The 16,836-nt window shown below is 34.4% G+C and overlaps 1 protein-coding gene across 1 annotated transcript; it reads right to left on the bottom strand.

The window, feature by feature from the left end:
* Nucleotides 1-3,243: 3,243 nt before the first annotated feature.
* On the bottom strand, nt 3,244-6,502 carry LOC143599553 (putative polyol transporter 4). The gene is made up of 2 exons (XM_077077475.1): nt 5,834-6,502; nt 3,244-4,922 (listed from the first exon to the last, which is right to left on the bottom strand). The coding sequence occupies exons 1-2, from the start codon at nt 6,051-6,053 to the stop codon at nt 3,523-3,525; spliced, it is 1,620 nt and encodes a 539-aa protein (XP_076933590.1). The 5' UTR covers nt 6,054-6,502; the 3' UTR covers nt 3,244-3,522.
* Between the last annotated feature and the right edge of the window lie 10,334 nt (nt 6,503-16,836).

Raw genomic sequence — 16,836 nt, 5'->3', positions numbered from 1 at the left:
CAATTGATCGAGACTTTTTTAAATGAATCCAAATCTATGCCTGAACAAGGTGAGGCTTGTGCATTTGTGTAATGTTTTCAATCTCGTGATTATCGTTAAAGCTATTTTGGTTTATACTAATACATGTTGCATTGTATTAAATTTAGTGATTAATACCAGGGTGCTCTTTATTTGTAAAGTTTCAAGGTGAGACATTCGAGTTTTTGTATAACTCTCATTCGTTTGAGACAACCAGTTTTCCCAACTTGTCATTGAGATTTTTAACCTGTATAACTCATGACAGAGTATAACAGTCCAAATGTTTTCAAACGGTTTTCATTACATTAAAGTGATTAAGTCTTTGTAGACTCATGGGAAGGTTACTACTGGTGTAGTGAGGTTTTGTATACAATTATTATTTATACAGTTAGTTATTGGACAAAGAATAAGTCAGTAAGTAATATGACTATAATCACATATACGATCGAGTGACAAGTACCTTTTAATAATTTGTAATCAACCAAATGTAAAAACATTTAATGTTGTAATTGTAAAATTTTGTGTTATTTACAAATGGATATACTCATTAGTATTTCCTGTTGATCAAATATTTTTAAACATGTTTCAGGTGACTGTTGAGTAAGGAATAAAAATAATGCTACGGTACATTTCACCTTAAAGAAATGGGTTGTCTCGTAAATAAAGAAATATGATCTTTTTATAAATTAGGTTTTATCACTATAAAACTTATGTTTATATAAATATGGGTTTTATCCCCTGTTTGTTAAATTAAAATCACGGTGTTTTTACACTCTTATAATTTTACCTAACTACGATCCTGATTAAAAAAATTTGCTGCCAAATTTTCTATAAACACTAGTAACACTGCTCGTGTTTCGGCTCCCACCTAGGGTATAGGGTCGGGGGTTGTGACATGTTTATACTTCTGGGTAGCCCTTGATGATATGGATTGTTTTTAAAGAATTTTGGGTCGATACGGATGGTCGTTTCTCATAGAACGAGTTCGAGTGAATTGACCAAGACAACTATTTTAAATGACACAGGCCATAATAGGTAGATGTTTTTTTTTTCAAAACATGTCAAAATGTGTTGTTATTTTTCAAACATGTGAGATCGGGTGTTTACATTTAACTCTCTACAGACCCCACCAATAACTTTTTTATGGGTAAGCTTTCACTTTATATGATTGATTAATGAGAATACCCATGTATTTTTCATAATGCCGATATGAGCCACTGGTTGCGCGTATTGAACCCTTGTTTTTAAGTTGATCATTAGTTGATCGTTGGTTGACCGTTTGGTTCAAGAGCACTTTAGTAATTAGATAAATAATAATAATATTTAATAATAATAATAATAACAACAACAAGAACATCTGTGTCATTCATTCATTTGCATCTCCTGCATCATTCACAAAACCCTAATAATAATAATAATAATAATAATAATAAGAACAAATCGATATATTCTGGATCTCAAAAGAATCAATGGTGGCGGCGGCGGCCAAATATCCCAAACCCATCAATCAATCTTGAACCCAACAAAATCAATGAAACCAGTACCAAGACTGAATCAAAAGCAAAATCCATTTGGTGAATTTATAAGTTTTCGGCGAGTTCTAGGGTTCCAAGTCGGCCGAATTTGGTGCTCGAGTGGTGGAAATGGCGTTCTTGATAAAGAGGTGCTCTTGGTAAAGGTATGAAGACGATGATGATTATGGTGTTATTATTATGTGTTTGTATAATGTATAAGATTTATGTGTTTTTTGGGTTTGGGTTTGGGTTAATAGTCGAAAATTTTCTTGGTTTGTGCTTGTGTTAGGGTTCTTAGATGTTGAATGTTGATGTTGAATATGAAGATGAGGATGAAGGGTATGTTGGTTCTTTAACCAATAATTACACGGTCGGGGTCATACTGAGCCCTCCAGAAAAACACATGGGGTCAATACCCGTAATTTAGTTTTTAGTGGTTCAACGTGCGCCCGCCAGTATTACACAGGGAGGCAAATCATAGTTTTTTCTTGATTAATTGATATTTTTGCAATTTAAAATTCATATTAAGTTTATTTTTGACAGAATTAACTTTTGTCATTTAGACATACCTAATTTATGGATTTGGTCATTTAAAAGGTTTAATTTCAATCTTTATCCTTTGTATGAAAATTGTCTCGATTTTAGTTCTTTACACTAACGACCATCCAAAAAGTCAGTTACATATAATGGGCATAATGGTAATTTCAACTCCTTAACTAAAATACCCTCTAATTTTAATATATTAAATTGTCTCTCATTCTCCTTCATCTTCTCTGTATATGTTGTCTTATCAAAAACAAATAATTCACCAATTTGTTTTTTAAACTCTTAAATCCCAAATCTTGAAAACCACCGAGAGAGAACATAAGGTGAACAATATGAAGAAAACGTGAAGATAAAAAATTACACAAATACCAGGCTAATACACTAATTTCAAACATAAATGGATTTACTTTTTCTCATGTTAATTTGACTTAAAATTCCAGATTATCGACAGGCAATGCACTCGGAGATTTGGTTTCACGATCTGTGACCTCATTTGGCATTCAAGGCAAATCTGACGGCTGGAGCGCCGACAGACTTAAAGGTAGCCGGCCAGAAAGACCATTGAGTTTCAGATCCTCTCTGGCGGCGAAGCCTATGGTGTTTAAGACGATTTGCCGATGGGGGTGGGCTTACTGTAGTGGTGGTGGTGGTTTCCGGTGGTATGGTTAAACGAAGATGAAGATACTCAGTGGTCTAGTATGAGCGAAAGAGAAGCGAGGAGAGAGAAGAAAACCAGACTTTTTTTCATTTGTGTTAAATAAAAGATAAAATGAGATTACCATTATACTCATATCATATTTTTTGCACATGATGTCGTTTAACGGATTTTTTGGATGACCGTTAGTGTAATTGATTAAAACCGAGACAATATACCATATAAAGTACAAAGAATGAAAGTAAAGTTTTTAAATGATCAAATTCATAAATTTACACAAAAACTGTATTTTTGTCTTCATTTTTTAACGGTTTCATTTCTTTTTCTGCTACCACGTATTGATCGCCATTCTGGTGTGAATTTTACACAAAATTCCAAATTTTGTCAACGACCTGGCCACATTACACAAGTTTCAGACGGTTTTGTTTTTCTATATTGTTATCAACAACATCAATCTTTGATTTTTATTATCTAAATTTCCTTATATTATAAGCGCCTCCTTTAACACGCTGTTTCGTTACCACGTTTTTACATTAACCTTTTCAAAGTTTCACGCAGTTACGTTTTGACTAGCTCACGGGTCTTAATACCAAGTGAACGAAACATCTCAAAACAAAATCATTTCTTCTACATAGATGTAATCTCTTTCTCAAGTCTTATTATGACAACAATACGAACACGAATAAAAATGACCACCAATGTACATCTCTATATGCATATAGTGTATAATAATTCATCACTACAGTCTACATAAAACTTTCTAAAATCAACAGTATTAGTATTTTGTTCTCAAATCCCCAACGACTCGTTTTTCTGCTGCACCAACTGCTGAGTATCCGACATCTCAACTTCCTCTTCGTTCCAGTCCCGATCCTTTTGGAACATCAACTCGATCTGCTCCAACGATTTCCCTTTCGTCTCGGGTACCAATTTATAAACAAAAACAACCGAGATCGCAGATACCACCGTGAAAATGAAAAACGTCCCCGCCATTGAAATCGCACGGGAAACCGATAAAAATGACATTGCCACTACTCCACTGCATACCCGGTTCCCAACCGCCCCTAATGCCGATGCTTGAGCCCGAAGGCGTAAAGGAAAGATTTCCGAGGTGATAACCCAACAGACGGGCCCGATCCCGATTGAAAAAAAGGCTACATTCGCGCATATCGATAGAATCGCCAATGCCACCCCAAGGGTCGTTGCTTTGAAAACCGAAAGACTGACTGCTAACCCGCATAAGCAAACCGTCATCCCGATTGTGCTCACGTATAATAACGGTTTTCGCCCAACTTTGTCGATTAGTAAGATCGCGACTAAAATAAACACGGTTTTTGCCATCCCGACCGCCACAGTTGCTGCCAAGAGTCTTGACTTTTCTTCAATCCCCGCGGTCTGGAGAATCTCCGGGCTGTAGTATACAGTCGCATCGATTCCAGTTATTTGTTGGAAACACTGGATTCCGAATCCGGTGATTAGCATTCGTCTTAGCGAAGGGGATGGACTCAGTAGTTCCCTCCAAACAGCTTTTTCTTCTTGATTCTCTCCGCCTTCGTTTTCGATTCCAGTTCCAATTCCAGCGGCTTTCAGGATTTCTGATAGTCTCTCCTCAACCTCGGCTTCAACATCGATTGTTTTCAGCAACACGGATCTCGCTTCATCGACTCGATTTTGCATCACCAGCCATCTAGGAGACTCCGGGATTATGCATAACGCAAATGCTATAAAAACCGACGGAAGGATTCCAACCGCGAGCATTATCCGCCAGTTTATGTGTGCGGGGAGGCCCGAAAACGCATAGTTCGAGACATAGCCCAACAGGATCCCGAAATTTATGAATATTTCCGGGAAGGAAGTGAACGAGCCCCTAGAAATCGTGGGTGAAATCTCGGCTATATAAACCGGGGCGATCATGACACCAAACCCGATTCCAACTCCGGCTAGAAGACGGCCAACCATCAGAATTTGGAAGCTGGGGGCTAATGTCATTATAAGCGCACCAACTTGAAACACAATTGCAGCTATCCCCATTGTCCATTTCCGACCGAGGGCATCCGAGGCCCGACCGCCTCCTAGACTGCCCAGTAGGGAGATCACACTCAAGATTCCGACGAGTATTTCTTCTTGAAACTCACTGATCTTTAGATCTTCTTGGATGAATATGATTGCTCCACTCATAACACCCACATCTGAAATTGGAATAAATCTTTTATTCAAAACGCCAAACAACATAATTACATACATGGAACGTGTAATAACAGCTATAGTCAAAACGCCTAACAAGAGAGTTACATACACTAATACAAGTTAGTGTAAGTAATTAAGTATGTAGCAATTATGGGTGCAAACGAGCCAAGCCCGAGCTCGGTTCATTTTGACTTATGAGAGCTCAATCTCCGCTCGTTTCGAGCTCCTTTTCTAAAGCTCGAGCTCGGGATCAACTCATTTATTATTTATTAATTAATTTATATACATTTCTATTATTTATATATCTAAAAAGGAAAACCTTAAATGAGCCAAAGCTAGGTTGTGCAGTGTGAAATTAATACCAAAAGAGTTAAAACATAAAAATACACTCGAACTTGATAACTAAACGGATTTTATTTGGGACTCAAACTCATTGGCTCAATAAGGCTCGGCTCATATATATTGAGCTTTTTACCAATTGGATCTGGAGCCGCTCGTTTGCATATTAGTAGCAATTAGGACAAAATGGATAGGAAACCGTAGTGGTGTACGTATGCAAAAATAGTTGTACCTAACAAGATTCCCAACGCATTTAACGTTCCCTAAAATTAGGCATTTATGTCCAGTAACTTAAAAACACCAATGCCATAAAACAGCTGACATTAAAAACACTTAGACGGCTTGAATATTTTTAGTTCGGATCAAGATCATGTTCCAAATTCAAAATCTTAATTTATGATTTTTGATATTTCAAAAAAAAAAAAAAAACCAATATAGATTTAGGGATAACGAAAGTCAACCTTAAATCCAGCCCAGAAAAACGGTTGTAGCATAGGCTAAAACAGTTGTACGTTCGGTGTCGGTTACAAATTAACTAGAGATAAAATAAAGAAATGAATCAAGGATCAAGTACCGTATCCTAGGAGAACATTGTTGAGAGATGCAAACACAGCACAAGCAAAAACATATTTCCTCGTACTTGAACTCCTCTCCTGTTGCGTCTGCTTGTACGGTGCAACCTCCAAATCATCATCATCATTAAACTCAGAATCCATCCTCCTGTATTTGTTTTTGGATCCGAGGGGAACACCGGACATACCCAGATCCCCACTCCCAGTTTCTTGGACGCCCATGCTATAAACGTACAGCTTAATTGATTGTTGGGTTTTTCGATTGCAAGATGGATGAGAAAAACCCAGAAACAAATGGGGTTTAATTCATCTCATTGGATGAGATCTGAACGTGGGGAAGAAATCGAGATGTTGTTGTTTGAAGTTTATGAGCAAGTGGGACCCTTTAATTGTAATAAAAGGAATACTTGTTTAGAGGGGATTGGGGGGAGAATAAAGACGGGTGAGACTTCATGTATCAAGTGGGAGGAGTCTCTGACCGTAAACCATAAATAAAAACATTTGAAAACTAAAATATAAGATGTAGGGGAGCTTTCGTGGAAACAAATTTGCTTTAAATAGGGAAAAGAAATTACTCTACCATAAATTGAACCTTTCCTTTTAACACAAAAAATAAAATTGATTCAGTTTCCTTTAAGCCTATTAACTATACTTAATTACACAAAAAGTTATTATGATTTGGGTCATTACTTGTTTTCGGGACATGCCTCTATAAATGCTTCCTCTTCAAGCAACTCAGTACGTGCGGCTAAATAGAATTGTTTAAATTCATAATATTGGTTTTCAAATCCCCTCCACTTTGAACAAATTTGATGTTCGTTACAACCAGCTACACCAAAATCTTGTTCAAAGCGACATTAATTGCTGCCCAAAACTGGTTTTTCGGTTGTGCGTTGTTGTGGTCCATTACGTCCATCCAAGCCATTGCCAAAGTGACCTCATCATCATCGCTCCATGGATCCAATCGTGCTCTCAGAGCCATTTGTTGGACTTGTAGGTGATTTGAAAAATTAAATGGATTTTCAGAGAGTAAATTATGTGAAAGTATGAAGTTGGTGTTAAGAATGGTTACATATGGATTAATTTATTGGGTAAATTATTTAACTGTTATTTTTTAAATTTGAAACTTCATAAGGGTCGTATGACCGATGAGGGCTCGGGAGACGCTGCACCATCACCACGCTCGAGAGTGTTTTTCATCGCGACCGAAGCCTAAGAGGCGGTGTTCTCGCATGTACCAAGGCGGCAACGCTCCCGTCTAGAGGGCGCTCCATCCACCTTAAGATGTTATTTTACTTTTAACTCATTTCAGTTTGCTTAATGCGATTTTAGATTTTGGTGGTGTTTATGTACATTCTTTAGCTCCTTGCAACTGTCATCGATATTTCAACCCAAGCAATACATTGTCTCAAGTAAGGATGACAAAAAAAGAAAAAAGAAAAAAAAAGCGTGAACAACGGGAAAACAAGAAACATCCGAGAAGGACATTCGGGCATGGGGTTGAAAAAATATGTTTCACAAGTATGGGATTCAGATGATACTCAACCCGATTGCCCAAAAACCACATATCATTTTGCTTGAACCATGTGCGAGACTCACTTACCCGAAACTTGTTTAGATAGAATTACAAATTTTGTCCTTTAAACAAAGCCAATTTATGGATCGTGTCCCCTTTTTTAGTTTGTTTATAGGCGGTGTCCTTTAAACATTTTTTTCTACACGTTATGTCTTTTACGCTAACTGGGTTAGAAAAGTTCAGTTAAATATCGTCACGTGAGTCGCATGTGAGGGCTTTTTGGTCTTTTCATCTATACCTGCAAATTTATTGTCAGTTCCCTCCTCCTTTCAAGGATTCATTTGTCGGTTTAACTGAGCGTTCAATACCCCCAAATTGAGTTGAACAACCATAAATTACCTCATTTTCAACAACATTCTCCTACGCCAAAATCAAAACCCCTAAATGGATGATACCCGATTTTTCATCCGTGAAGCCTTAGAACAATCGGATGTTGAGAAGTTTTATGGTAAGTTCGAACAAGCCGGGATAATCTCCATTGCCTGTTCACACATTGGTGGGTCACGCCATCCAAGAAAGGGGCAATCCGATGTCTGGAAAAGAGGAGAAAGATGAATGATAAACGATTATACTATAACTGAAATCGAATTACAGACTTACCATGTCCGGATAAGAGAAAAAGCGACGGCCAGGATTTCTATCGGTCCATGAAGTTCGAACAACAACTAGCTTGCTACAAACACAGTAAGTCATCCTTAATTGAGCCCTATTATTTGAAATTCGCATCGAGCCCTAATTTGGGTTATAGAATTGAAGCCCTAATCCGGGGGGGGGGGGTTAAAAGAGGAGGAAATTGGCAATAAATTTGCAGGTATAGATGAAAAGACCAAAAATCCCTCACATGCGACTCACGTGACGATATTAACTGAGCTTTTCTAACACAGTTAGCTTAAATGATATAACGTGTAGAAAAAAATGTATAAAGGACACCGCCTGTAAACAAACTAAAAAAGGGACGCGATCCATAAATCAGCTTTGTTTAAAGGACAAAATTCGTAATTCTGTCTTCTTTTATTGTATTTTTATATATTGTCTAGTAGTGTTTCATCCTAGTAACTTCATCACGTAGAAAACAAACTTTTCCTTTGGAGTATGTATTGTGAAGATATTATTTATATTTGTATGCTACTAAGTACGAAATTATTTGTTGAGATTCATATGATCATAAAGTTACATAGTTTAGATAATTCAAACATTTTGTAGACAATGTTATGTACGTTGCTTATTCTTATGAATAATTATTGATATAGTTATTAATACTTAAACTAGATTGATTTATTCTCCAAGTCTACTCATCTCTGTAGTATATATATTTTATTGTATGTTATTATATGATACATCTGATTAATGAAATCTCTCTCTTTTCTTCCTACATGTCCATTTATTATTATTTTGCTATTAGGCTAGTTTTAAAACACTTTATAAGCACGAAGTGCTTTTGGAGTAGGATGACGTTATTATTGGGTTTTTTTATTGTAAGTTTTTTGACCACTCGATACATAATTATGTAATCTATGCTCGTGTTTTAATCTTCTGCTAGATCTGGTATTTAATGCTCTTTACTTTTAAATTTGTATTTAATGTTTATTTTCCGATTCGATCCTGAAACTTCACGTGTGTAAACGCAGCCGCATGAGGAGAAACAAATAAAACCAGATATGGTGGGAAAACGTTGCCACAACTGGTCCGATTTAAACAAGTTGATCAAGTTGAAATTAGTAGCCATACACAGTCTAGAAATCATTCGGACCCTATGGTTGACTAATCTGCTTGGATTTTCACTGAAGGTAACCAAATCATACTCTTCTATTAATATACAACTAAAACTTGTTTTCTGGGTTATATTCGGGATAATGAGTGCTAAAATCATGGCATAAATTTCGATTTGGAATTTAAAGCTTTGGCCGACACTATGCTGTTCAAATAATAATAATAATAATAATAAAAATAATAATAATAAAAATAATAAAAGATGACTAGTAAGTAGGGTTTTCTCCTATACGTGCCTTGTCATCTATTATATATTTTACTAAAACAAAAATCCTATAGAATTATTATAATATATGGAGTGTAATATAATGTTTTTATAAACTTTTTGGTGCATATTTAGTAAATTGTTCTATCACTTATGCCAACAATTTGAAAAATAAGAATGTGATAAGCAAAATAGCTTAATCAATAATGAATTCATGATCACTTTTTGCTATATTCCATGCTAATGTGTAAATAGCGTAGTCAAAATATATACCTTTACACAATTAGATATTAAAAGTTAAATGTGTAGTGCTCATTGAATATTAATTCTTGTTTTCATAAACATTGACTGATTTCAGTATTAAATTCACTATAGAATATTTGATGCAATGCATTATTATTTCATTATAAGAAACTTATTAATTTCTATAATATGATGAAAATATCTTTGATATTATGCATGTGTTTCGGTTGTACTAAGATTTATATATAATTTTAATAATTTTATGTCTATGAAATTCACATAATATTTTACTATTGTTAGAATGCATTAACCTATCACTAAAGAAACTTATATGTTATTTTCCAGTGATGTTTGTACCTCATACATGCATTAGACAATTGATCATAATATTAATCAATAGTATTTAATATTAACTATTATTATTACTTTTATTAAATAGTGATTGCTGCTATTTTATATCTAGATGCTTTATGTTTATAGATTGATAACTTCAGGAATTGAATGATTTAATGGTGTGCTATATGTCATGCGGAGGCTATAAATTATTCTTATAAATAGCAGTGAATAAAGCAAAACACAATAGCAGAGTTATGTTAACATTTTTTGTGAAAGAATACAAAATTGCTTTGAGAAGACACCTAAGGTGTCATACTCTATGTATCTCATTGTTGGTTTCAAGATATGGTAAGATTTTTACATGACTTTGCCATGTAATTATTTCTCATTGTTTGTTATGTGAAGAGAAAGTTGTTATATTGAAAACTAGGATAACACTATTTTCATTTGTGATATCTCAAATATGCCCCTGAAGTAGCATATCACTAAATCGTATGAAATGTATGAAGTGATTTTGTATCCATGTCCAAAGAATATTATGAGTAAACCATGAAAAGAGTTTGGTTTTATATAATTCTCCGAAGTGAATATGAATACACATTGATCGTTACGATCATGGATGTAATTGATTATATTAATAATGAGATCAACCATCGGAATTATAATGATGGTCATGCTAATAATGAGATCAACCACCACAAGTGACAAATGGATTAATCATATATGAGAACAAAATGTGAAAATACAAAAGTGAAATCACATGATCGGTTAAAACGATAATACAATGTTCTCTTATATTTATAGTATTGTATTGAATAAGCATAATACATATATGATCATAAACTTGAAGTTTATGGATCATGACTTTCTAATGGCATGACCGGTTAGACCACACCGAGTCAATTATGTGAAATTTACTGATGATAATAAACATGTAAAGCTTGCTCTCAAGAGAAATTATTATTTACCAACTAAAGTAGGGTGTGAATCCCTAAATATTCTGAAAGTGATAAAGGATATATATATAAAATGATATTGTTTAGTGTTATAAAATTGATGTATCGTCTAAACGTTTATCGAATTCACAACTTGAAGTTTGTGAAATTTGCCACAACTTGAAAAATAAGTGAATCAATTACCAGACGCGTAAACTGACCTATGTAGAGTGACTAAGTTGCATAAATCAACTTCTTATGCTCCAATAATATAAGCATCCCGGAATGACAACCATACATTGGTAGTGACTAGTGAGTCTAAGGCATGCTTGAAGAGTGGTAGACTAGTCGATTCCAAGAATAATGATTCCTGAAAAATTGGAGCAAGTAATGAAGATGGTGAAGTCGAGGTACAGTAAAAGGTCTCTTGAAAGATATTAGACATGATGGTTTTCAAAAAACCTCAAGTACCTGAAAACAAAGAACTCTCAGTAATTATATTGTATCATGTCTACAAGATATATGGAATCAGAATAAAGTCGACGTCATTATACTTTTTACATATTATTAGCATTTGAAATGATGATGATGAGGATCAATATTTATGACCTGCTTATGAATGAAAACATATAAATGATTAGCCAAAATTGAAAGACGCAAGTATAGCAGATTTAAAATTCCCAAAAGAAATGGAACGACGATTGGGCTTGTAGTCCATACACATGAAGTTGGAAAATATGTTGGATATTAGCAAAGTGTTTTGCGTGAAAAATCATGCGAAATAATGAAAGAAAGATATAAAGCAAAATTGATGGCACACAGATTTTCACAAAGACTTATAAGTGATTACTACTAGATATATGTAATGCCAGGTCCCAGTGCCCTATTTTCGCGTTGGATTTACTCATAAACACAGTTCTAAATATCATAGTTAATTAAAACTTTCGCGTAATTAATAAAACTTCCAACATTCATTACAATCATTTGATACTTGTCTTAAAGCAGAACACACATAGTTTATTTAAAAGACCACGACAAAACATCTATGGATGCCAGTCCTTTCAATCCTGCCATGTGTCCTTCTCTCAAGCCAACTGCTTCAATCTATTCACTTGCGTGCATACTAAAAGTCAGCTATGCTGAGTGAGTTCTAGTTAATACAGGTACCATGCAATACATTCATATACTTACTTATATATGCATCCGAAGATACATTTAACATAATTAGATTTTTACTTTTCTTCGTACTTTCATACTTTCATTCTTTCTTTCATACATACATTTCGTCCTATAACCTTTGCAGATAATATTAGGGCTTGTTCCCTACATTTGTAGACATTGTTAGGTTCTGTTCCCTATATTCACAGATATTATTAGGGTATGTTCCCTACATTCGCAGATATTATGAGGGTCTATTCCCTACCTTCACTCTACCATACTTTCATACTAGCATTCATATAATTTCGTACGTACCCTGCTTTATCATTCATTCATACACAATTACATTTTCTGACACTTACCTCCCTTGGAGATACGTGCAATGTCACACCCCAACCTACGGCGAAAATGCCGGGGAGTGAACTGATTATCACAGCTCACAAGGTTACTATCATGCAAATTGATAAATGACAATATCTATTTAATTTATTTAAATGAAACAATCAGTTAAGTACATCAAGTATAAAGAAATTTCAACAATAATTAATTATGTTTGTATCCTAAAAGACATCTCTACGTGATCTTCATCTTGCTAAACAACCAAGCTGATAACCTACGAATGCGTAAAAAATATATTTTTGTCAACAACACATGTTGAGTGAGTAAAACACCAGTTTAAGACACAACAGGTGTACTATATCATAAATAAAGAAAGATGCAAACTGTTCCTGTGATATAAACAGTTAAACCATAGCACATACACAAACAATCAACCATAAAGAAAGGGCTAAACCGTTGCCATGCGAATGAGCATTGGTCACCAAAAATGAGGTGTCGGAGAAACCATTGTCAATGCGTCGGACGCCGACCACTACGACGGTCATATGATCATACTAGATTGAGAATATGTTGGACCTCTCCGAATGCGGTTCACGTAAACAAGTAAGCAAATAGCAAGTTAGACATAAACTGATATACACACAAGGATTAACAGTTGTAGTTTTGAATACTAGATAATAGTTAGATATATAAGATACGCACATGTCCCCATAAAGGTTTAATAATAAGTAAAATAGGGGAGTGATTACTCACCTGATCTGGTGAAAGAAATATAAGCGATGATGAGAGCAGTTAAACCCCCTTCGGGATTCACCGACAAGGATTCTTAATTAGATATAATACAATATGAATTAATTATAAAAGATATAACATAGTATGATGAATTAAGATTTCGATGTGATAGGAGTTAAGTTTGGGATTGTAATGTTATTGATTTGTATGATTGATTTATATAGTTAGAATCATTAGTCTTAAAAACTATAAACTCCCCAATAATTACCCATGATATAATATTAAATACTTAAATAATTTAATTTATATAAGATATGCTTAAAATAATAAAATCTAAATTAAATAAAATAATTTAATTAAATATAAATTGAGATATACCTTTAATTATATTAATAAATAAGATACTAATATAAATAAGTAGATAACCATAATAAATATAATATGTAGTAAGATGTAAATAAATATTTTGGATAAACCTTTTAAGGAAAATCTACTTAATACATTTATATAATATATATTTAAAAATAATTAATATAAACAGATTTATAAAGACGTTTAATGACGAAAAAACACCAATATTGGTGTTGGGTTTTAATAAAGTAACGTTAATTTAATATTATATATAAAAAATATACTTATAATACACACACACACACACACACACACACACACACACACACACACACACACACACACACACATATATATATATATATATAAACGAAAGTTTTTACGAGATTTGACAAGAGACACAAACTCCAAGATGTCGGTTTGAATAGAAATAATGTTTATTTGATAATTAATATTAATTATAATTTATTATAAATCATTTACACTTTAAAATAATTAATAAATAAAAACAAAATGGCCATATCCGGCCACTGCCAGATTCGAACCCGGGCAAGTGGCCGGCACAGCCCATTAACGCACAAGCACAACCATCTGGTCTGCAGCTTCTGATATTAAACATTCGCAACAAAGATTTAAATATAAAAACTATATTTTTCCCCAGATTGATAATAAACCCTAATTCTAAAATCGATCAATTCGTTGTATGTTGGTTTAAATCACCATAGGGTTATTGTTATAGAGCCAAAGATGACCTGAAAACAAATTGTGATTACCTGTAAAGACGATCAATCGATGGTGAATTAGATTCAAGAACGGACGACTAGGGTTTGATAAAAAACGACCTCGACGGGCAGATGCAAAGCAATTAGACATGGGGCCTTTGATCACGATGTGTGTACGAATGTATATACATGATTAATTTGGTTATTGTCGTCTGTTAATGATATATTATTCTATGCATTTAGGACAGTTTGAGAGTATATCAAATACGAAATCAATTTGATCCTCGTTTCCTAATCAATTGGGTCAGTTAGGCCGATTTTGGTAAAGAGATTAATATAAACAGATCGATTACATATTAGATGCGAGATTAAGTTTCAAGAAACGTATACGGGTTGCGGGTTTCATTCAAAACGGGTATATGGGTAAGGGTTGGATCTGGATAAAGGGTTTGATTAAAAGTTATATTATAATCTTTTGAAAATGTTGCAGTTTGGTCCCTGGAATTCTAAGATGGAAACAAATTAAGGTAAAACTAAAGTCTAAGATGTAAAATGAATATATATCAAGGTTATATTCGATATTTAATTAAATATAATAACGATAATAATAAAAATAATATTAGCTCGATACAAGCGATGTGTTGTTGATTGAAATTTACCTGAAAAACGAAAACGGGTCGGGTAATATGTAAATAAAAAACCCAAGTTGTTACATGCAATATCCGATGATCGTTCACGTACCGACAAGCTTTCATCCATATTCACATTATAATATCTAGCGCTTATATTATCCACGCATACACTTATCACTCAAGGTAAGTGTATTAACTAATCACACTGAGTATGCACACAGCCCCGAAAACATAACAAGGAAATGGGGCTAGAAACTCACCTGAACTCGGTTACGTTCACCGTTAATGGTTATTCCTTTCTTTAGCTGTGGGTGACTAACTATATAACAATTACACATATCAATTAACTATCGCTACCCATATCATGTTTCTAGTTTAATTATAACCCTCAACGAACGGGGGTCCGGGGGCAGCTCCCCTGGCAGCGATGTTTTAGGGGCGGCAGACCCTAACAGGATCCAAGGGGCTCTGCCCCTGGCTGGGGTCGAGCTTCTTTGTATGTAGCGATTGTATGTCGAGCTTCTTAATGAAAAATTTTATTTTCATTAACTGCCTTAACACGATTTTCATTAGAATTCTTAATTTATTATTGTATTTGCTAACCATACAGTTCGAGGGCTTCTTTGTAATTAATCCATTTTATTATAAGTCCAGGGACCTTTCTGTCATTCTTTCAAACTTAATTTGTTATCCAGTTCGTTAACGAAATAGGCTCCTTTGTTATTTCTTTACTATAACGAATTGGCATAGCGAATGGCTGCTTATTCGTTATTCTTCCTTAACGAATGAGCATAATGAATGGCTGCTCATTCATTATTCTTTCTTAACGAATGGGCATAACGAATGATTGTTCATTTGTTATTCTTCCTTAACGAATGGGCATAACGAATGACTGCTCATTTGTTATTCTTCTTTAACGAATGGGTATAACGAATGGCATAGCGAATGCAGCTAATGCGTTAGTTTTCTGTAACGAATTAGGGTTAGGTCAGAGAATGTCAGAAACATTCTCTGACACCTTTTTATCCTTGTACGCCATTTTCCGACGCCGTCGTCACCGGAAAACCGAGATCTAGCTGAAAAAGCGAGATATCACCCATTTTTCCACCGTTTTCACCGTTTTTCGTCCCGTTCGATCCAGATCCAAGCTAGGGTGACCCCTAAGCTCGTCTTTTAATCGGTTTATACTTGATTCCTTACGGATCTCGTGACTTTAACGGTTGAGTGTGTCGGCTCGTCGTTTCGCGACTAGATCTAGCGGTTTAGGATCCATATGATATCATAACGTTATTACCTCGGATCGATGCTCAGGTTTTCTTGATTATTTCGGCTAGAGAGTGAAATAAAGAGAGGGATCTTAAGTGTGTGTTTTGGATGGTGTATGGAATGGATGAGAATGAGAGAATTAATGGATAATTATGGTAGTTATACCATGGGTCATGTTAACCCCATGGTCTATCTTCCTTCCTTATTAACTCAAGTCCATTACTCATATTTATTTAACCCAACACAAGCCCAACTCTTAACTCATAACAATTAATATTATTCTTGTATTAACCGAATGTAAAACGAGATGTTACAATATATTCTCTAGTGGTGGATGCAATGATATTCCAACATCTTTCGATTATGGTAATACAAAAGGAGAATCGATATGCGTCTTATGTATGTGTGACTCACATGATACAAAAACATATAAGAAAACATCAGAAGGATTTATATTGTCTACATCACATAAAGTCAGTTCTCAAGAATACTATGATTGTTGTATGCATATTTAGATTTGAATAATTATGATTATATTTTATATGTTAAAAATTGTTGGACTCCTAAAGAGTTCTTAAGAAAGTGAATGCTTAGAAGGTTAATTTAAACATATTAAGAATATAATTCTTGTGCACCAATAACTATACATAGAGGATAATTTACATGTTGAGTACAATATTGAATAAATAGAAAATGGTACTATATGAATATTTGGTATGTGATACCAAAATTGATGTGTT

The sequence above is a fragment of the Bidens hawaiensis genome, unplaced genomic scaffold (assembly GCF_021521415.1).
Source record: "Bidens hawaiensis isolate Kalapana, Puna unplaced genomic scaffold, B.hawaiensis_p1.1 tig00052346_1, whole genome shotgun sequence".
Lineage (NCBI taxonomy): Eukaryota > Viridiplantae > Streptophyta > Magnoliopsida > Asterales > Asteraceae > Bidens > Bidens hawaiensis.
This window is presented reverse-complemented; position numbering and strand designations above follow the sequence as displayed.